The 21,819-nt window shown below is 41.9% G+C and overlaps 1 protein-coding gene across 3 annotated transcripts in view; it reads right to left on the bottom strand.

The window, feature by feature from the left end:
- LOC148036825 (uncharacterized) overlaps positions 1 to 21,819 on the bottom strand; it is a 115,077-nt gene that overhangs the window by 71,297 nt on the left and 21,961 nt on the right. For all 3 annotated transcript variants that reach the window (XR_015690523.1, XR_015690522.1, XM_087675727.1), the window contains exon 2: positions 1,236 to 1,281. Coding sequence is in view for 1 of the 3 variants with exons in the window: in XM_087675727.1 (XP_087531853.1) it covers positions 1,236 to 1,281 (46 nt within the window). In the remaining 2 variants the exon portion in view is untranslated. The remainder of the gene's footprint in view (positions 1 to 1,235; positions 1,282 to 21,819) is intronic.

Below are 21,819 nucleotides of genomic sequence, written 5' to 3'. Positions count from 1 at the left end.
TGTAATGCATATTTGGCTCAACAATGATGGACATGTAGGTAGTTGCGACAGGCAAGCCACGTTACCAAGCAATCATCATTGGACAAGTGACTATATTTGGCCCATGTGTTTACATGCACTAATTTTACCAAGTTAATCTTTCATCATGGCTCTTATTTGTCCAGCCCTCCCTTCATTTGGCTCATTCATGCATGATTACATGTTTCTTTTTCAATTGCCACTTTGACCTCTTTCATGTTGAGGGGCTTGGCAGGTCACTTTGAGGGGCTTGCAATACTTGCTGGATACCTCAACACATGGAATCATGTATGGAAAGGGGGTCTCGCTAACAAGATGGACAATTTCATATTGCGCATATCATTGACACATGATAATCCATTACACATTTTGTTTCAATTTTTGAATCAGGTGTTGCTTCTTGGAGGAGTAAGCAGCATCCTACCCTTTGGCTTTCACTATGGTACATCCAAGGGCTTTCTTTTGTATCAGCTTCTTCATAAACAGTCTGAGTTCTTCACCACCTTCCTTCTTGCTTTTCAATGTTCTCATCTTCCTATTCGCATGTTCCTTCTTCTATTATCATTCTGAAAGTCGCAGCTGTAATAGCAGCCATAGGGAGCTGCCTTTCCAAGATAGATCAAATGTACCAGCAACCATAGCAAGCAGCCACTGGAGTATGGCTTAAGCAGCTCCAGGGGCTCTCAAGAGTGAGCCCATGTATTTTCAAAGTAGACACATTTGCTTCCTTTTAGAGTTGAAGAGGGAACTGAGCTCCACATGCGCATATGTCTACGTGACCAAATAGAGAGACTTTGCACTATTAGTCCATGGGTTAGGACCCAATGATGAGTTTGTCACACTTGTGAAGGTACTACGGATTTGTGCACTGAGTCCAAAAAGCTGCAATGTTTGTCTACAGGACAATGCCTAGAATTAGAAAAAGGTTCCTTATCTATGTCATGAGCTCCATAGAAATTGGAGATCCAGGCCTTCAGTAAACTAATACATAATGCAAAAGATGGTTCAATAGCCCCTTTCAAGTATTACACAGAAAATTAGATGTAGAATGGTGATTAGTGTATTGCTTCTGAATCCAAACCAGTAAATTTAAGCTAGTGAGACTCAAGTCATGTCTTGCTGCTCAGTCCAATCGGCCCTAGTCTTAAATTGAAGAAGCGTGTGCCTTTCTATCTTTTGCCAAGTATGAAAATACTGAGTATTATGTAAGCACGTACCTTTTTCACTTCTGCCAACCAGGCACTGAACTCTGGTCTTTTCACCCTACAGTCACAAACATAATGGTCAGTACACATAATAAACTGAAACCTTAACATACTAAAGACACAGGAGCAAGGGGGGAGAGATCAGTTGCGGGGCATGGTGTGGGGGGAAATAAAAGTAGAGAGGCAGGGCAGTGTGAAATGGGTTTTTTTTGGCAGGCCAGAGGGAGGTGTTTTATGTACGTGCCACTGGCTGGTGGTGGTGTTGGGTTGAGCAGGGGGAGGAGGGAGTCATTTGAAAGTGATGTCCATTTTTTTGCAAGCAATCACATCAGATTCTTGTAAAACACACAAGTGAGAATCTTCCCCATTCTGGGCTCAAATTTCAACCCATCATAAGGCTGCTAATGCACTTAAAGTTTGTTTTTATGGTCTTTAAAAATCAAAGGTTGACACTTTATACAAAGATGATACAATAAGCGTAACTCCACTATCTCCTATGGGTTCAATGTTGAAATTCTGACCTTGCAGCCTTACAATACAAACTTTGAAGCAGGAAGCTGCCATTGCATGGTAGCTGAGTGTTAAATTCGATGCACCCATTAGAACATTCTGGAAACAAGTTTTAAGAGCTTATGTGTACTTCTCATAGAGAACCAAGATAGCCATATAAGTTCAAGGACATACAATCCACTCATCTGCCTCTTAAAGAGAACTCAATAGCCATGTTCAAGCAAAACATACACAAGTCATTTGCTTGTGACAGTAGAGTTTCATGATGCAACAAAACAGAACAAAAATTGAACAGTGCACAAGATTCTAAAATCTCAACGAAAAAGGGAAAAAAAAAGTTCGACTAACATCAGTAAAAGGTAAAACACACACACATATGTACACATGAGCCCATGCACAAAAAAAAAGCAAGGAAAAAGAAAATCAATAGTGAAAGGTTCTTTCAATGTGTGTACAAGGAGCTCACAGCTGTCCTGCTATCTTAAAAGGTCCAACAAGTATTAAATTGGATGCACCCATTACAACCTTCTAAACGTAAGTTTTAAAAACTCATTACAATCTCAATGAAAAAGAATCAAAGCTCTATGAACATCCGCAAAAGATATCACACATTCATGCATATGTACATTGTGTACACACATATACTTTTCTTCTTCCGTTTTTGTTCAATCCCTGATCAATGTAACACATGCATGCGGCGTGTTAGCCTGCCCTATTTAGCCATGTCAGTCTATCATCTCCTGGTTGTGAGCTCTTGTCACACTCTGACGGAGACATTGGAGATCTAACAGTTTAGTGTGCATTTCTATGCACTTCCTCCATTTTAGGCACATTTCTTGTGCATTTCCTCTATCTGTCAGTTGGATTCCACCCCCTGACAGTGCCTACCTGCTCCACGACTGCCTGGGATATTTTGTCATTATTTTCCCATTTTTTTCTGTGCAGTCGGACTGTATTTATTGCAGCCATATCACCTATTTCAGCAGGTTGGCCAGATTTAGAGGCTTTTTTAGCAATCGACCAGTTTTAGAGGAGTTTGGCTATATATAGCCACAGCCCACACTTGGTTGATCACTTCTTGCAGATTTCAACACACTCTAGCTCCCAAACACTCTCCAACTTGGTGCTACCATCATCTCAGCCTGATTTGGTGCTCTCACTAATGCCTTGGGCTGGGGGCAGGGACTGATCAGTCCACATAATTGTATTCAGCATTCATCTTCAATCAGTGCAGTATTTCTTCCTTCATTTTCTGCTTTCTCTTTCTATGTTCATGTTCCTTCTTCTGTTGCACACTCTCACATGGTATCATCACCTAAGTAAGAGCACAGAGTTGAGATCTATTGCCAAGGAGCAGCCCAGCCATCAAACCCAGCCATTCAGCCTTGTGTTTGCTGCAAACGCACCTATCTATGGAGGAGGTGGCAACATTTCATGGACCTACATTTGCGTTTTCGGCTTGGCGACCCCTGGCAGCAGCATTTATTGCTTAGTGACATCCTTCTTCACCCAGTCATCATCATCTAAAGGTGACGGCATCTTCTGTAGCTGCATGCGACAGTATTTCTTTGTTCAAGCAGCACATCTACACCTTCTATAGCCGATTGCCTTCTGGCATTCGCATTGTTTCCATCAACATGCAGTCTGTTGGGTGATTGTAGATTTGGAAGATGTCTTACCAGTTTGCAAGCTTTGATGACTCAAAGGAGGAGTTCTTGTCTCAACACTCCTCTAAGTGAGGACGTGATTACTAATATCGAGAATATCGCCAGAGGGAGGCTTCATCTGTTCGAGATTACGAGCCGAGGGAGCCTTCTCCAATTCATAATCATCCACATTCTATTCATCTTTCACAGCGGGTTTCATCAAAATTCTGGCCCCCTTCATAAGCCAAGGCTCCTTCTGCTCTGTGAAGATTCATTCCTTGATCCTCTCTATACACGTACCTATTCTTCCTTCCTTACCCAAAGAAGATAAACTCGATGGTGCCAACTACTCATTGTGGTCTCGCAAAGTGGAGTGCATCCTCAACACCTTTGATCTTTGGGAGCTCGTTTCCAAGCCTATTCCCGCCCCTCAAGAGGATCTAGCTGATGGTACCTCATGGTATCGTGCTACCTTGTGGGATCGGCTCAACTCTCGAGCCCAATCCTTTTTGTTTATGAGTGTTCAAGACTCTCTCCTAGTTCATGTTCACAAGTTGCAAACCGTGGCGGAGGTGTGGTGCAAGCTTTCATCTTTCTATCAGCACAAGACCTTAGCCCACAAGATTTCCCCTGAGAAGTTGCGAATGCTTAGGCTTGATGACTCTCCTTCTATGAAGGAGCCCATCACGAAGATGGAGGACATGAGAGGTGAGCTTGCCTCACTTAGATGAAAATTCTCTGAGGATATAGCTATGATCTTGTCGATGCAGCTACCACCTCCTAGGTTCAATATTTTCTACACCAGTCTCATCACATCGAGGACCCACAAGAGACTCTTATGGAAGGAGCTTTCATCATTTGTCTTAGAGCATGACGAGCAACTCAAGAGGTAGACGCCAATGGTTCTGGCTCCTCCAAGGCTTTTACTACAGGTACCAGTGTGGTGAGAAGAAGAAGAAGGAGAAGGCCAAGGACAAGAAGCAGGAGGACAAGAAGAAGGAGAAGAAGCCTAAGTGCCCACACTGTCAGAAGGGCACTCACCTCGAGGAGAAGTGTTAGTAGAAGTAGCTCCATTCGAAGCCAAAGGAGAAGGATCCAAAGGATTCGAAGGCCGCATCCGCCACGACAAAGTCTGTCTTCGTGTATGTCTTTGCCGAGCAAGATACAACCTTTGCCTCTTTCACACAAGAGAAGCCGTGGCTCATGGATAGTGGAGCTTCTTCTCACATGACCTTTCGGCAAGATTGGCTTTAGGACTTGAGTTCCAAAGGGAACACTGTCACCATTGGTGACAACTCAAGCACCAAAGTCTCGGAGCTTGGTTGAGGCCATAGAGGGCTTTTTGCAATCAATAAACATAGACCTCCTTTCCCTACACAAGAAAACTAGGAGGCTGAGAGACATTAATCTCCTCTTCAAGGACACCATTCAAAAACGTAAACTTGACGTCCATCTGATTGATAGGCCAATGGTGATGAATGACAAGAGCCAAAATAACTCAAATGGTAGACATACGAGCCGCAGATGTGAAAGTGTCAAAATAATCCAATCCTGCCCTCTGTGCAAAACTCTTGGCAATAAGCCTAGCCTTATGCCTGCCCAAGGAACCATTTACAAGATACTTGGTCTTATAGATCCACTTCACACCAATCACCTTCCACTATAAAAGATTCGGAACCAACTCCTAAGTCTAATTTCGCTCGATAGAATCGAGCTCATCTTACATAGCCTATCTCCAAAGATTCTATACAACAGCCTCATCAACTGAAGTAGGCTCATTGTCATGGAGAATCTGGGTCATAAGAGCAGAGTTCACTTTGTGTGAACTATTGTGTTGGACCTGTAAACGAGTTGATCTACGTGGACTTGTAGGAGTAGCACAAAAATGGGTAACACCTGCATCGTCCATGAGCCGCCAATACCACCAAGGAATGGTGATAGGCTCATCATCTCATGAGAGAGGATAGGGGACCTCTGATTCTTTGCAAAGCACTTGTGTGGGAAAGGCACTCCCCCTCACCAAGTGAAGGTACATCCTCCTCGTCCGTAGAAAGCTCCCCGGCTAATAGCTATGTATCCCTAGAAGGCTGAGGGGATGCAAAAGGGGTAGGGATACTCTCTGAAGGAGTAGAGGAACCCATCAGCAATTGTAGGGAAGCTAGAGGAGGAGGAGAAGGAGGTGGTGGTGGTGGTGGTGGTGGTGGTGGTGGAGGGGGAGGGGGAGGGGGAGGGGAAGGAGCGGATGACGGAGGGGTATGCAAAGAAAACCTGGGGGAAAGGAGAGGTATAAGAGGGTAGGGCATGGACAAGCGATGACGAAGAATCGTGATGGAGATTTGACTGAGCTAATAGTGAATGCTACGGATAACACACACACAAAGAGTAGAGAGCAGTAGAGAGGAGAGTGAGCACGACACACTTGATGTTTGGTACAAAGACTAGTGTACCACTTTTAGGTTTTGATAGTATATATAAAGTGAAGTTCGTCACACAGAACTTCCATGAAGGGTAGTTCTTCTTATCGAGCTTCTCAATAATAGAATTTTCATTGTTCTCTACCATTATCACAAAAAATGATACAACACATCAAGCGAGTCTTCTGTAATCTTTCACAACAAGTGCACACCAATATACCAAGCAACCTTTTTCACTGATTGCTCAATAGTACACGTGTAATCTGCAACCTGTTTGCAAAAAAAACTTATGTTTGCTTCTTGGCAAACACCTCAAAAATTACAGTTTCAAAATCTGTAACATGTGCACCAACTTTCGGTCAATACAGCCAAAATCACAGTGTACCCTGAAACTACTATTTGCAACCTTGCGGCTTTAAAACGGGGCCTAAAATGGCCTCAGATACCCAATAAAACTGCGGATACGCCCTGAAGGGCTTATCTGCAAAATATACAGTGCTATGCTTGCACACCAAATCTCTCACAGGAATGTGAGATTTTCACTCTACCCTGCTTCCGGTGCCTCCACAGGCACTATCCAAGAGAAAGAGTGGAAGAATGGGAGAGCTTCTTACCCGTTGCTTGCTTGTTTCTTTTCCTTCACTTCAACCTTCAAAATCAGTCTCTCAGAGTGGTGCGGCTTCAATACCATGTCAAGAATCGCGTGGTGGGGAGAAATGTAAGGATACGTTCACACCCAAACACAATAAAAGGCACGGTGAGCCTTTATTCCCAACAACCTCCCACCTAAAGGCAATGTGCTTGAAGGGAGAGAAAAGAATCAGCTAAGTCTATGAATGTACAAAGAAGCGTGCCAAAAATTGGAAGCTCCAAGACTTGATTTTTCAGAGCTGAAGATGAATTTCAGCTAAATTCAAGTGGAGGACTAGCCAGCCATTAAATTTGGGGCATTTCTATCATCTATGAGAAGCTAAAAGATGGCTTTTCATTACTTTGGAAATAGCAAAAGCAAATACAACAGAGACAGATTCCCCTTTGAACTTTACATCCAAAGTATAAACTTTGCCTCTATGAAACCTCGTCACAATCTTACCATGAGTATCGATCACTGCATGCACATGATGGCACCAAGGCATACCAAGCAAGACATCACATCCTTCCAAAGAAGCAATAAAGAACAATTAGCTGTCCGCATAACTCTAAATGTGCAAACAAAGCTTTCCAGTGATAGAAGTGACCGGCTTTGTGTATCCCTTGCATGCCATACCAATCGCACCCATGGGCTCCATCTCATCCTCTCCGATGCCTAAACGGGTTGCCATATCAAGAGAGTTGAAATTTGATTGTGCCCTTAGAGGATCTCTAATTTTGCTCCATGTTCTACAAATTTTAGAGCTATCATCATTGGGTTGATCTGCCACTATATCAGACACTCTACCAACAGTAGTTTTGCCTTTCTTTCCCCTACTATCATCTTTTTCAGCTTGATGCCTACTAGGACAGCTCCTTGCCATGTGCCCGCTCTACTCACAAGTAAAGCATTTATTTGCAGTCATCAACTCCTTACATTACGCATCATTTTTCCCACTCTTTTTCACCATTTGTTCCTCTTTCCAACCCTATTTCCAGATCTGCCCTGATTTTCAGCCTTTTAATTCACTCTTGAAAGCAATTTCAACAAGATTGCAATGATTCCAAGTCGCAATGAGTGCTATGAGCCCACCAATTCAAAGGATTTGATGGTATCCCAACAATGGAACCATGAAACCAGCCGTTCTTCAATGGATGGGTGGTAATTCCCTGATTACAACTTAATTACAGCACCAAGCATTTATTACAAAACTGAAAATACAAATTTACCTACTAATCTTTAGACAATGGACACCCAGTTGGACCTAAAACTAGCACCTCTTTCAATATTTCTTTAGCTTTATTGAAGTAGAAGTTAATTTACAATGGGATTCTCCCAACCACCTTCACAATCCAAACTCCCCTTGCTATCCAAAGTGACCAACAAGACTTCAATCTAACTTGCCCCTTGATTCAGGCAATCAATTGGCCTTCACCCACTTCAAGAAGAGTGGAAATGCCCCAAATTTGATAACTGGCTATGTCCACCACCTGATTTCAACTAAAAATCACCTTCAGCCCTGAATAATTCAAGTCTTGGAGTCTTCAATATTTGGCACACAGCACTGTTCTCAACTTTAGATCGTGCTATGGACAGCAACATATGTTATGATGCCATTGATGTTTCAGCCATAGTTTATACTTGGTTTATGCTATACTATGGTTTGATTTTGTCAGATTAGTTGAGCTCATGATTAATGGATCCATCACAAGATACCATAGCAGCCAAAAACGTCAAAAACATTAGAAACGTACTTCGTAAGTTTCTTTCAAGAGGGGGTAAAATAAGAAACATGAGTTTTTTAATTAGGGATTTTTAATAGTTTTGACTAGGGAAAGAGGTTCTAAACCTCTATGGAACTCTCTCTTAAACAAAGAATGGCTAATTGAGCTTAAGTGATAATATAGAGTCAATTGAGAATAATGCATTATATATCCATGATCCATTATTGACTTGTCACTTAAGTCAATGTTAGTCTTTGAACAAGCTATAATATAGTTTATAACTCAAAACATTATGATTCATATATATCATACAAGGAAAATTAAAATAAACATGTAAATAGCATGTCTACAATATGGACTGAGTCAAGTTGCAACATCATGATTCTCATTTCAAAACAAACTAACAAAATGTCAAAATCGAGAATGAATCTTAATATATCATAAATAACTCATAAATGAGACTAAAGTCGTATGATAATAAACTCTTAAGACAAGAATAGATACTAGATTGACAAAGTCCAATAACTAAACAAAATGACAAAAAAATCAATCTCTCATCCAGAATTTTGAGCCCTCACAAGTCATTACACATCATCATCATGTTCAACATTGCCCAACTATTTTTGCCAAAAAAACCATGTTTTGGGTTCCAACTCACCAAAAAAAAACCCCACTTTTTTTACTCTCAAAAACGTTTCTTACTTTAAGAAACGTTTCGTAAGTTTCAAACTGAAAGAAACACGTCTTAGTTGCTATGCAAGATACTCCAGCAATATTTTTGAGATTCTTTGCGAGTCTTATGTTATGTTTTGTTGGCTAGTAATTTTCAGCATGTGTTGGGCATATAGAATGGTTAAACAACAATGCACAATGTTGTGTTGACTATAATGCCTTGTGGAAATTTCAATGCAGTACTTTGCTTTTGATGCATCTGACAATGCAATCAAAGACAATTGTCAAGACTTTAAGGAGGAGGGCTATCCTGAGGACATATATTTTTGCAAGCCTCAGTTAACATGTGGATTAATTTTTAATCACATGTTTAAGTAAATATTGCACATGTGAGGTGCAACTGAGGTTAGTGCAAATTAATGAGCTCGGGTCTCTCGAGGGAATCAGCAGATATCAAAGGAAAAAGTTACAGTTAGTTATGTCGTGCAGATACTAGGTAGTATCTGGTGCCAGCTATTGGCCTAAGTCATTTATTTCGCCATTAGTGTCAATTGGTGACACTAGAGATATGGCATTTAATGATGCTTAACATTGATCTTATACTCAAAAATGGCATAGGGATACTCGAAAGATAAAGTGGCCAAGCCAATTTAACTATTGGCTGGTCAGACTATTTTTCTGACCGAATCAGTAATTTAGACTAAAAATTAAAAAAATAATGTGGATAATGCTGGAAATTAATTTGGAAAGGCTGCCACTTTTTAAATTTTTCAAAGAGGGACTAGGAAAAATATGGAGAAGGCATAGAGAGAGAGAAAGAGAGAGAGAGAAAATCATTCATTCTTACTGTGAAAACACATCATGAGGAGATGAAGCAACCATCTGAGCTAAGTTTTATCCATTACCAGTAGGAGTTTGCAAATTTGGAGTAACCAACAGCTACATGAGATCCTAGGTGGCTGGGTGACAGTCCCAGACTAAAGGTGTCAGCAAATTTTGGGTCTCCAGGTGCAAGCAATAGCATTTATTGCTGTTGGGACAGGACAACAGCTGCATTTGACTGATTTTCAATGATTTCTCTCACGATAAAACTCTGAATTTACTCTTTCCTCCCCATTCTCTCTCATTCCCCAGCCATTTCACAGTCTTGCTTCAATTATCTTAACATTTAGACCCTTGGAGGCTGGGTAATTTCAGCTTTCTTTGCTATAAACCTTGATTTACAACAAAAATCAGGGTTTAGCAACTACCTCAAGAAGCGTATATTGAAGACTCAAAGACCTTAATTATTCAAGGCTAAAGGTGATTTTCAGCTGAAATCAGGTGGAGGACTAGCTAGCCATCAAATTTGGGGTGTTTCCACTCTTCTCAAAGTGAGTAAAGGCCCATTGACTACCCGAATCAAGAGGCAAACCAAATTGAAGACTTGCTAGTCGCTTTGGACAACAAGAGGAGTTTGGATTACAAAAGGGATTCAGAGAATCCCATTGTAAATCAACTTCTACTTCAATAAAGCCAAAGAAATACTAAAAGGGGCGTCAATTTTGGGGCCAATAGGGTGTCCATTGTCCAAAGATTAGTAGGTAAATTTGTATTTTCAGTTTTGCAATAAATGCTTGGTGCTGTAATTAAGTTGTAATCAAAGAATTACAACCCATCCACTGAAGGAAGGATGGTTTTACCACTACCTCTCTAACTCCATGCTAGAAGGAATTCGAAGGCCTCATCACCAAGTCGCGGCTAAACCTCCAAAGCCCCGATCTAGGTGGTACCTGAAGATCTTGGGTATCAAAAGGAAAATTACTTGCTTGAAGATCACCATCCCCAAGCTTGTGCAAAGGGCAAAGAAAGTACATCCCCCTCTAAATCCCCCTCAAAGAGAGAGGGAATCTAAAAACTCATGGATCATGAACTCCAAAGCATCTAATGACAAGGGAATGCCATCGCTCATGCCAAAGAAGGCATCTTCGGTGCCAAAGAAGTCGAAGAACTCCTAAAGGTGGCCTCTCGAACATGAGTAGCCAAGGTGGGAAAAGGGAAGGCTCATGCTAAGACGAGGGTGGTCAACAATTGTTAGCTCTCAATGGAGTGGACTGTAGAGCCAAAGTAATGGAAGGTGTCGAACAACCACTATCTCTTGAAGGAGCAGACTGACTACAAACAATGTCCAACAATTACAATCTCTCGGTGAAGCGGATTGCAAAACCACGAGCTGTCATGGGGGCAGCCATTGAACCCATGAAGCAGTACAAGAAACCTCCATAGCACATTGCAATGGTCTCAAGGAGGTCCAGGTACCACGTGATCCTTCTTTGGCTAGAAAGGATTTAGGGCACATCAAATGTGTCTTATTGCCTTGAGCATAAAAAACTGAAAGCCGATGCAAAATATAAAACTCTATGGCCTAGAAAAGAGAGGTGGCACTATTGAGCTAAAAATGCATTAGCTTCACTTAAACAACCCCAAAACATGCTTAATTAAGGAAGAAACCTTGTTTATTTAAAAGAAATGCGTTCCTAGAGAGTGTTTGTACCCCATAAGCACAAATCCACTTGGGAGGGCCCAAACTTTCTATAAATAGGTATGCTCCCCTCCATTCAGTCTTAATCTCGCTTTTGCAGTCTTTACTCATCTAGCGCCTGTTTCCAACCCTCCATCATTTTGCTGCTGTTTCCAGCCAAGTAACTGCTACTTGTCAAAAGTGGTGCAGCAATGGAAGAGTAAACATAAGCTGTAATAAATTGCTAAAACACAAGACAAAAGAGAAAGGGAAAGAAAGAACACGATACAAATGAGAACTCAAATGTATGCTCAGAAAATGGAACTCAGATGTATGCTCAAGAAATGGAATCCATATACCAAGACATGAGGCAGTACGGAAGCAATGTGAATCACCGGCTATGGAGGCACTGGCATGCTCCCTCCCCAAGAACTGTCAAGTGATGAATGAATGTGGAGGAGGGAGCCTGACAATATATAGGCCAAATAAATGCCAAAAATATGATTGGTTGCTGGCTGCAAATAATGCCAAATCATATAAATACTGACAAATAAAATGCCTAAAATATTTCTAAGCCCAGCCTGTTGTACCACATGTACAGACTCAACCATGAACTGACTAATCTGCTAACACCCTCTCTTGCATCATGGGTGATCTGATACAATACAATATACAATGATAATGTCGCATCATAGTACATACAACAATGTCCATCATAGTAGAACCATGGATATCCAAGTAGTGGGTGCACAAGCCACCACCAAGGTGCCTCGGAGAGAACCTGATGTCGATGTCGATCGTACCAGCTCCTGAAGATAGAGAAGATCATAGCAGCTCTCAATGTCTGTTAACATTGCCTTTGATGTAGCATACGTGGCCATCCTGTCACTAATGCTTGAGCGCATACATGACCATGAATTCCCCTTCTTTGGCCAGACCACCAAAGTGTCCCCTCATGTGAGCTCCAAACGAAAGCCACCCACTCTCTGTCAAGTAACCAGCCCATCATGAACCTGGATGTCAATCCAAGCTCCAAGATTTATACCTGCCAAGCTTCGGTCGAGACTTCGATCGATGCGTCAGGGATGTCCCTCTCTAGATTCTGTGCATCTATATAGAAATATAGATGAGGCACGGTTGCCCCATCACACCACCCTCTCACACTCTCTCTCTGGCACTAGAGAGTCGTGAGGGATGACCTCATCACCACCACTAGAAAGCAACTGAGGAAGGGGCCACCAAGTCCTTCCCATGATCCGAAGAAGAGGATCCCTTCCACGCCTTGGACTTCGCCTCGGCTGGAGGATTGGAATCGAAATCAGAGGCAGATGATGACTCGTCAGAGAAGTCAGCATCCCGCTTCGTCTTCTGCTCCTTTTTCTTCCTTAAAGACACTAACTCTTTGCAGTCCTTCCTCAAATGACCCTTCTTGCCACAGCGGTAACACTGGACCTTCGACTTCTTCATCTTCGAACCCCTCTCTAAAGCTGCAAGAGCCTCACCTGAATCTCCATAATGTAACGAAAGTCTCCCCTGTAGTCGCAAAGTAGCCTCATGCTCAAGTAGCATCGAGGACATATGAAGAAAACTGACAGGAGTCATAGATGTCTATGCCCGTAAAGCATTTGCTACTCCATCAAACTCCTGAGGAAGCTTGTAGAGTACCGTACCAACGAGATGTGCCTCTCATAGGGTAGACTGCATAGTGCGAAGCTAGTCCTGGAGTTGAATAACTCAAAGTAGTAATGATTGATTCGTATCTTTGGGTTCAAACTTCAATTGTTGGAGTTGGCCATGTCAGAGTGCAGCGGTGCGGAAGCGTAGGACTGAGAGAGAAAGAAAGAAAGAAAAAAAGTTATATTAACGTCTTCTAAAGACCAAAACTGGCCTATGAGACAAACTGTGATACAACTGATGAGGTCCAGCTATCCAAAATAAAAGTGCTGAATGAAAAGCTAAAAACTGAAAACTGAAAATACGGTGCTGTGAGTGTGATAAGTGTCGTGTATGTGTATGTGCATATTGAACCCAGAGAGAGAAGAGAGAGAAAGAGACAGTGGACGATGAAGATCTGCTGTATAAAGAATGCTGAATACAAAGATATGCAGATATATACACGGGCGCAGTGCGCTGGACTGCGTGTCTCCACCTCGACGATGCAACCTGCTGTTCACCTCGAAGTCCGCTGCAGTCTGCACTGTCTGCTGTCTGAAATCTGCGAACAGAGACGGAATCTGCGCGTGTCACCGGTCTGTAATCTGCGAGCAGAGAAGTGTACCAGACTGCTGAAGAAGTCGGGAATAAATAGCCGAAAAACCGGGCAAAAGAGGGCGCCAGAAATGCCCAGTCGGCTGCATTTAGTCGGCTGCATTAAATGCAGCTGACTGCCTGCTGCACGTCGGACTGCCACGTGGCAGTCCGACTGAGCAGTCCGACTGCACCAGGCCTGCCCTGCTGCCCTGATCTGATCTCTAAAACCCCCTCTCAGAGCCTGGGCAGGGCAGAAGCCTGAGGGATCTGGAATGTCTCCGAAGTAAAGCCTGAGGAAGTGCCTTCGTAAACAAATCCGCAAGATTGTCCTCCGTCTTGCAGTACTCCACAGTGATGGTCTCATCCAGAAGCTTCTCTCGGATGAAGTGGTACTGGATCTCTATGTGCTTCGTCCGGGCATGAAAAACAGGGTTCCTTGCCAAGGCAATGCAACTCTCATTGTCACATCGCAGCAAAGTAGGACGAGTCTGGGGGCACCCAAGCTCCTCCAATAATCTCCGAAGCCACACAGCCTCGCATGTGGTGCAAGACACGGCCCGATACTCCGCCTCAGTAGACGAAAGGGCTACCGTGGGCTGCTTCTTGCTACTCCATGAAATAACACCTGCACCCAAAGTAAAACAGTAACCTGTAGTAGACCGCCTGTGGTCCACATCACCAGCCCAATCCGAGTTGCTCCAACCTGCAAGTACAAGATCTGACCCATCTGTCCCTGCGGGGTAATGAATCCCTAAATCAGACGTCCCCCTCAAATACCGAAGTATCCTCTGAGCAGCCTGCCAATGCACCGTCTTAGGTTCACTCATGAACCCTGCCAAGAGCCCAACAGCAAAACATAGATCAACCCTAGTGTTGAGAAGCCAAATCAAGGACCCAATCAACTGACGATAGCGGGACGCATCCGCCAAAGGAGAAGCTGAATGGGAAGTGGCCTTCCAATTCAGATCCATAGGAGTAGATAGAGCCCGACAATCCTCCATCTCAAAAGACACCAAGAGCTCCTGTACATATCGCTGTTGAGAGATAAAGATCCCCCTCTGAGACTGATAAATCTCATGGCCCAAAAAGAAATGGAGTAGACCCAAGTCCGTCATCTCGAACGTCCGATGTAAAGCTGACTTCGTCTCTTGGACCTGTTGTGCATCATCAACTGTGACAATCAAATCATCAACATATAAGACAAACAGCACACAACCATCCTCGGAAGTGTGAACATACAGCTACGGATCGGCCTTGGACCGCCGATATCCCAACTGAGACTGGAGGAACGAATCAATCTTCTCGTTCCATGCACGCGGAGCCTGCTTGAGGCCATACAAGGCATTCTTCAACCTGTAGACTTTCCCATCTGAAGATCCAAAGCCAAGAGACTGCTCAACATAGATCTCCTCTGTAAACGCCCCGAACAACGTAGTATGCTTAACAATTATGATATTCGCTTGTTTTAGAGATTTAATATAAAAGAGAATGAACACTTAAAGCTGAAAATGAAAATTACTCACAAAATTACAGCCATGAAAATGTAAAAGTAATGGAGACAAGATTGAGGGTTGAAGATGGGCAACCCCCCCCCGAAGGAATGTATTTCTGCTCAACCCAAGTCCCTTAGGGAAGAGCTCAGTTACAATCAACCTGAGAGTGAGAAGAAGTAATTCTCACTCTCACAAGATCATGCAAAGATGTACAAACACACATGCATTATCTATTATGCAATGATAAGAACCGACTTCTTTGCAGTATGAGAGAAGAAAAAGGGGAATTCAGCCTTTCTCCATCGTTGATCAACAGTACATGGAGAGAGCTTGCTTCTTGTAGCTAAAATGGAAAAAAGAGCTCAAGAAGGAGGTGCTGTAATGAATTTACAGGCTTGCTATCTTGTAAAACAACAGTGATAGAAGAGGGAATATGGAGGAATTTGATAATGGAGAAGTGGGGGATGATGATGGGGATGGATGGGGCCAGTTTCTGGCTATCTGTGGGTGCTGTACATGAGTTTACAGCAAAGAAAAATGATGTTGAATGAAGAAAAACGAGCTCTTATTTATAGGAGAGGGGAGAGCTAGTACAAAAGGGGAAAGTGGAGTAGCACAAGACAAGTGTCCAGCCACATGTCATGAGATGTGACAAGTGGTGGGACACTTGGAAACTTGTGTGACAAGTGTCTTGACACTTGTCTCTTCTCTATGGCCTTCCTTTTTGGATTGAATACTGTCAAGAATAGAAACAACCAAATTTAGTAAGCACAGTCAGAGTACAGAACTTACTATTTTTAGAATGACATCCCTATTTTTAGGACTAGCATTTTTAGGCTAATTCGGGGCTCCTAAAATTTAGGGACCTCCTAAAATTTAGGGACCCCCCCAATATGGGTATCATATGAAACCTTTTTCCGTGTATATCGCAAAAATGGTATCCGAATCTTCATGTGACTTTCCTATGCAAAGAAATGTGCATTTCAAGCTTTCAGCCCACACATGCACATTATACAAGCATTTCATGATCATGCCATCTTGTTGATTGTAACTGTCTGTTCTGGTGGATCTAGCCCACACTTCAAGGCATCAATCCTTTCTGTGTGCGAGTCTAACCCTGATATGCGTGAGTTCTAGTCACAGGCGCCCAATCGGGTCATATAGGTGGAAGTGTGAACTATCTTTTCTCTAACCCACCGTGTGGGTCCACCATAACCTGTGACCACTCATCAGTGGCCAGCTCCAATGCACTTTTCTTTATATCTAATTAGTGCAAAGGAAATAAATTTAATAAATCATTATATAGACAAATTAATGAAAAAGGATACAAATTCTGTTTCTATAGAGTTGTGACAGCCCTCTGGCTTTTATTCAGCTGTCCTCAGCTGAAAAGCTTCTTGATATTGCTGTAGAATATTTGGGTAATCCTTCATGAATTTTTCATCTACCCACTGTGCATCTGTTGTGGGTAGATTCTTAAATTTTAGTAAGAATTTTCGTGTCACAAGGCCACTTCTCGTGGTTCAATCCTTGAGAAACAAAATCTTTTCAGGTTCCAAGAGTTGCTCTGTTTCTTCAACTTCTGGGGGATCTTCAGTAATGGGTTCCTTTGGTTCTGGTCCTATGTAAGGTTTTAGCAAACTTACATGAAAAGCATTGTGTATTTTCCAATGAGTAGGAAGCTCAAGTCGATAAGAAACTTCATTTATTTTCTCAATCACTTTGAAGGGTCCAAAGTATCTACTGGAGAGCTTTGGAAAAGATGAATTTTGACCAGAACCTTGTTTGAGCCTGCTTTTATCAAACTTTAGCAAGACATATTGACCTTTTTCAAAAGCCAAATGTCTTCTTCGTTTATCTGCTTGCTTCTTTTGTCGCTCTTGGGCAACTTTGATAGTGGCTCGAACTTGATCCATTGTTGTTTTTAAATCTGAAGCAAACTCATCAGCAGCAAAAATCTTATCTTTAGTGCGAATAATTGAAGGAGGAATCACTTTACCCTGTACTATTTCATTTGGAGCTTTCCCTGTGGATGAGTGCACTGTATTGTTGTAAGCAAACTCCAATAATGGAAGATATTTCTCCCATTGTGACTTATGTTCACTAACATAAGCTTTCAACATATCCAAAAGAGTGAGATTCATCACCTCTGTTTGGCCGTCAGTTTGAGGATGAAAAGCTGAGGAGAACTTTAAAGTGGTTCCCAAATTCTCAAATAAAGCACGCCAAAAGTTACTTGTGAATTTGGAGTCTCTATCTGAAATGATCTCAGAAGGCATACCATGTAATCTGAAGATATATTGAATGAAAAGTCTTGCAGCTTGTGCGGATTTCAATGTTTTATGACATGGAATAAAATGTGATTGTTTGCTGAATCTATCAATTATGACCCAAATCATATCATGACCTTGAGGTGTTCTTGGAATACCTGAGATGAAATCCATTGTGATAGATTCCCATAGATCTTTGGGCACTGGAAGAGGTTGTAACAATCCTGGAATCTTCTGCCTATCATATTTGGATTTTTGGCATACCAGACAAGCCTCAATGAAGTTATGTGTATCTTTTCGTAATGTTGGCCAATAAAAGTAGCGCTCAATTGCACTTAGAGTGGCTGCCCTCCCTCTATGCCTTGCATAAGGGGGTTCATGACTTTCTTTAAGCACCTTTTGTCGAACAGGAAGAGTGACACAAAGGCGATTGTTCATGAGAAGGTAACCGTCTTTGATGGAATAATCTGGATGAGAACCTCCTTGCTGTAAATTTGACCAAATTGCTGCAAAATCAGTATCTTCATCATAAGTATTCTTCATCGTTTGAAAATCTTCATGATGAGCCATTGTAATAGTTGCAATGCGAGGCACTCTAGAAAGTGCATCAGCAACTACATTTTGTTTCCTTGGAGTGTACATAATTTGAAAATGAAACATAGACAAGAAATTTTCCCATCTTGCATGTTTCTCCTGCAAATGCTTTTGAGTCTTGAAATACTTCAAGCTTTGATGATCGGTTTTAATAAGGAATTCATTGCCTAAAAGATAATGTTTCCATATCTTTAAAGCATGAACTACTACTAAGAGCTCCTTTTCATAAATGTCATACCTTTTCTCCACATCATTTAGACGGCGGCTTTCAAAGGCTACGGCATGGCCTTCTTGATTTAGCACTGCACCAATACAATCACCGCAAGCATCTGCTTCCACCACAAATGGTTTTACCAGATCTGGAATGATAAGAACAGGTCCAGAAGTAAGAGCTGTTTTCAGCCTTGTGAAGGCTGCATTCTCTTTTTCCTTCCATTGGAAAGAGATCTTCTTCTTTGTAAGGTCATGAAGTGGAGAAGCCATATGTGCAAAATGCTTGATGAAGCGGTGGTAATAAGAACATAAGCCAAGAAACGATCGCACCTCATGTACATCACGAAGATGAGGCCATTCTTGGATTATCCTGATCTTTTCAGGATCCATCTGAATCCCTTCAGAAGAGATGACATGCCCAAGGTAATTTATTTTATGCATGAAAAATTCACTCTTTTTACCATTTACCAAGAGTTGATTTTATTGTAGTAATTGTAGAACAATTTCCAAGTGTTGATGATGCTCCTCTTCATTCTTGCTAAAGACAAGAATATCATCAAAGAAAGTACCGACATATTGTTGATGCTCTCTAAAGATGCGCTCCATCATTCGATTAAAGGTGGCTGGTGCATTGGTTAATCCGAAAGGAACCACCAAGAATTCATAAAGACCGTATGAAGTGCGGAAAGCAGTTTTGTGTACATCTTGTGGTATTACCCTAATTTGATGATAACCACTCTTTAGATCAATGCGGCTGAAAATCTTTGAGCCTCCTAGACGATCCAAAATGTCGTCAATTCTGGGAATAGGAAACCGATTCTTCACAGTGATTTTGTTGAGGGCTCGATAATCAATGCACATCCTGAATGTGCCATCTTTCTTTTGAACAAGAAGAACCGGTGAACAAAATGGTGAGCTACTTGGCCTAATTAGCCCACGGTTGAGTAGGTCTTCGACTTGCTTTCTGATTTCTTCTTGTTGAGGACGGCTCACACGGTATGGTGCTATATTAGGAGGAGAACTGCCCGGAATAATATCAATATGATGGTCTTCTGGCCTTTCTGGGGGAAGCTGATAAGGAAGATCTTCCGAAAAACAATCTTTATACTTTTCCAAGAGCTGAAGTTGCTCTTGGTTTTCAGCATTCATATTATCTTTTACATCAGTGACATAAAGCAGACAACAATGAACACAATCCTTAATTGCTCTAGAGACTTGCATATGGCTTACCATAGGTATGGTGTCTCCAGAAACTCCAGCTTGGATCTCGTACTTCTTGCCTTTGTTGGTGAGTTCTACCTTCTTTTTCTGAGAGAAGATGGTTGAATCTACTCTATGATTCCAGGGCATGCCAAGAATCACATCACAACCATCAAGGTCTCCGATACAGAAGGTATCTTCATCACTGTAGCCTTGAATTTGAAACTTGAGCTTGCCAATGTAGGGTATCACAGTCTTCACTGTGTCACCTTCATCAGCATTTAAAGCTTGGCGAACTTCTGCCGGAGTGTCCATCTCTTCGTTCTTTAATCCAAGCTCTTTAGCTAATTGCAAGGAAATGATATTTTCATTCGCCCCAAGATCTATCAAGAATAGTGCTTGCTTACCTTGCAACTGTCCCCAAGCTTTTAATAATTTGCGCGTCTCTGGAGTGTGAGTTGTGTTTGCAACTACATCACTGATAGCATTAATTTTCACTGGCAACTTAGGCTTGTTGTCAGAAACCTTGCTTTGTCCCTTGTTTGGACATTGCTTCGCTATGTGGCCTGTTTGTCCACATTTAAAGCACTTTCCTTCTTTCATGAAGCGTTGCTTTTCTTCTTCGGAAAGTTGATTTGCTTGTGGGTATAGATTGGAGCGAAATTGAGGAGCATTAGGAGGTGCATAGGGCTTCATCTTCTTTTGATTTGATGGCTGCTTTTGCCACTGTTTTTGTCCTTCATTTGGGACTGAATACTCCTCATCATCAGCTACTCTCTTCTTATCATTCTTTTGGAATGATTTGTTGCCATTGTGCTCCATTTCCCATATCTCAGCATGGTCAATGAGTTCCCTGAGACTAGAACAATGATAATGATTAAGAGCAGTACGAAGTTTAAAATGCAAACCTCCTTGAAACTTCCTAAGCTTTTCCGAACTGCTGATCTTCTTGAAATGTTGAACCTTCAAAAGTAGCTCCCAAAATCTCTTGGTATAGTCACCAAGTGACACATTTTTCTTTTGCCAAAGCCGATCCCATTCCATTTTTACATCTCTTTTGAAATGAACAGGAAGAAATTGGCTTTGTATCAGGCGAACAAAGGACCGCCATGATTTTGGGGCAGCATGATCATATTCCAACCCCGTCCACCAAGTATGGGCTAAGTCGGTTAAATGTAAAGCTGCAAACTTAATCTTTTTTTTTTCTTTATACTTGTCACGACCATACAAAATTTGAAATTGACGAATAAACTTCAGAAGAAGATCAGGATTTCGGGAACCATCATACATACTGAACTTGATCTTCTTTTCAAGTTGAGATAGTGACTTAGTCTTTTTCTTCTTCTTATGCCTTCGTCCATGCTCGGATCTTGAGGTTGAAGATGATGAAGTGCTTGATGGGGATGAAGATGGAGACGAGGGTGAAGAATGTCGACGCCTTTGACGATGATGAGGTCTTCCACGAGAAGGGTGTGACTCTTGGGCTGAAAACAAACAAACTTATAGTTGTAAGCACTACCAGTGTTGGGGGTGAGGACCGAGCCAAAGCTCTGATACCACTGTAAACGCCCCGAACAACGTAGTATGCTTAACAATTATGATATTCGCTTGTTTTCGAGATTTAATATAAAAGAGAATGAATACTTAAAGCTGAAAATGAAAATTACTCACAAAATTACAGCCATGAAAATGTAAAAGTAATGGAGACAAGATTGAGGGTTGAAGATGGGCAACCCCCCCCCGAAGGAATGTATTTCTGCTCAACCCAAGTCCCTTAGGGAAGAGCTCAGTTACAATCAACCTGAGAGTGAGAAGAAGTAATTCTCACTCTCACAAGATCATGCAAAGATGTACAAACACACATGCATTATCTATTATGCAATGATAAGAACTGACTTCTTTGCAGTATGAGAGAAGAAAAAGGGGAATTCAGCCTTTCTCCATCGTTGATCAACAGTACATGGAGAGAGCTTGCTTCTTGTAGCTAAAATGGAAGAAATAGCTCAAGAAGGAGGTGCTGTAATGAATTTACAGGCTTGCTATCTTGTAAAACAACAGTGATAGAAGAGGGAATATGGAGGAATTTGATAATGGAGAAGTGGGGGATGATGATGGGGATGGATGGGGCCAGTTTCTGGCTATCTGTGGGTGCTGTACATGAGTTTACAGCAAAGAAAAATGATGTTGAATGAAGAAAAACGAGCTCTTATTTATAGGAGAGGGGAGAGCTAGTACAAAAGGGGAAAGTGGAGTAGCACAAGACAAGTGTCCAGCCACATGTCATGAGATGTGACAAGTGGTGGGACACTTGGAAACTTGTGTGACAAGTGTCTTGACACTTGTCTCTTCTCTATGGCCTTCCTTTTTGGATTGAATACTGTCAAGAATAGAAACAACCAAATTTAGTAAGCACAGTCAGAGTACAGAACTTACTATTTTTAGAATGACATCCCTATTTTTAGGACTAGCATTTTTAGGC

The sequence above is a fragment of the Lygodium microphyllum genome, chromosome 4, assembly GCF_053477565.2.
Source record: "Lygodium microphyllum isolate KBCC chromosome 4, Lygodium_microphyllum_v1.1.10, whole genome shotgun sequence".
NCBI classification, from domain to species: Eukaryota; Viridiplantae; Streptophyta; class Polypodiopsida; order Schizaeales; family Lygodiaceae; genus Lygodium; species Lygodium microphyllum.
This window is presented reverse-complemented; position numbering and strand designations above follow the sequence as displayed.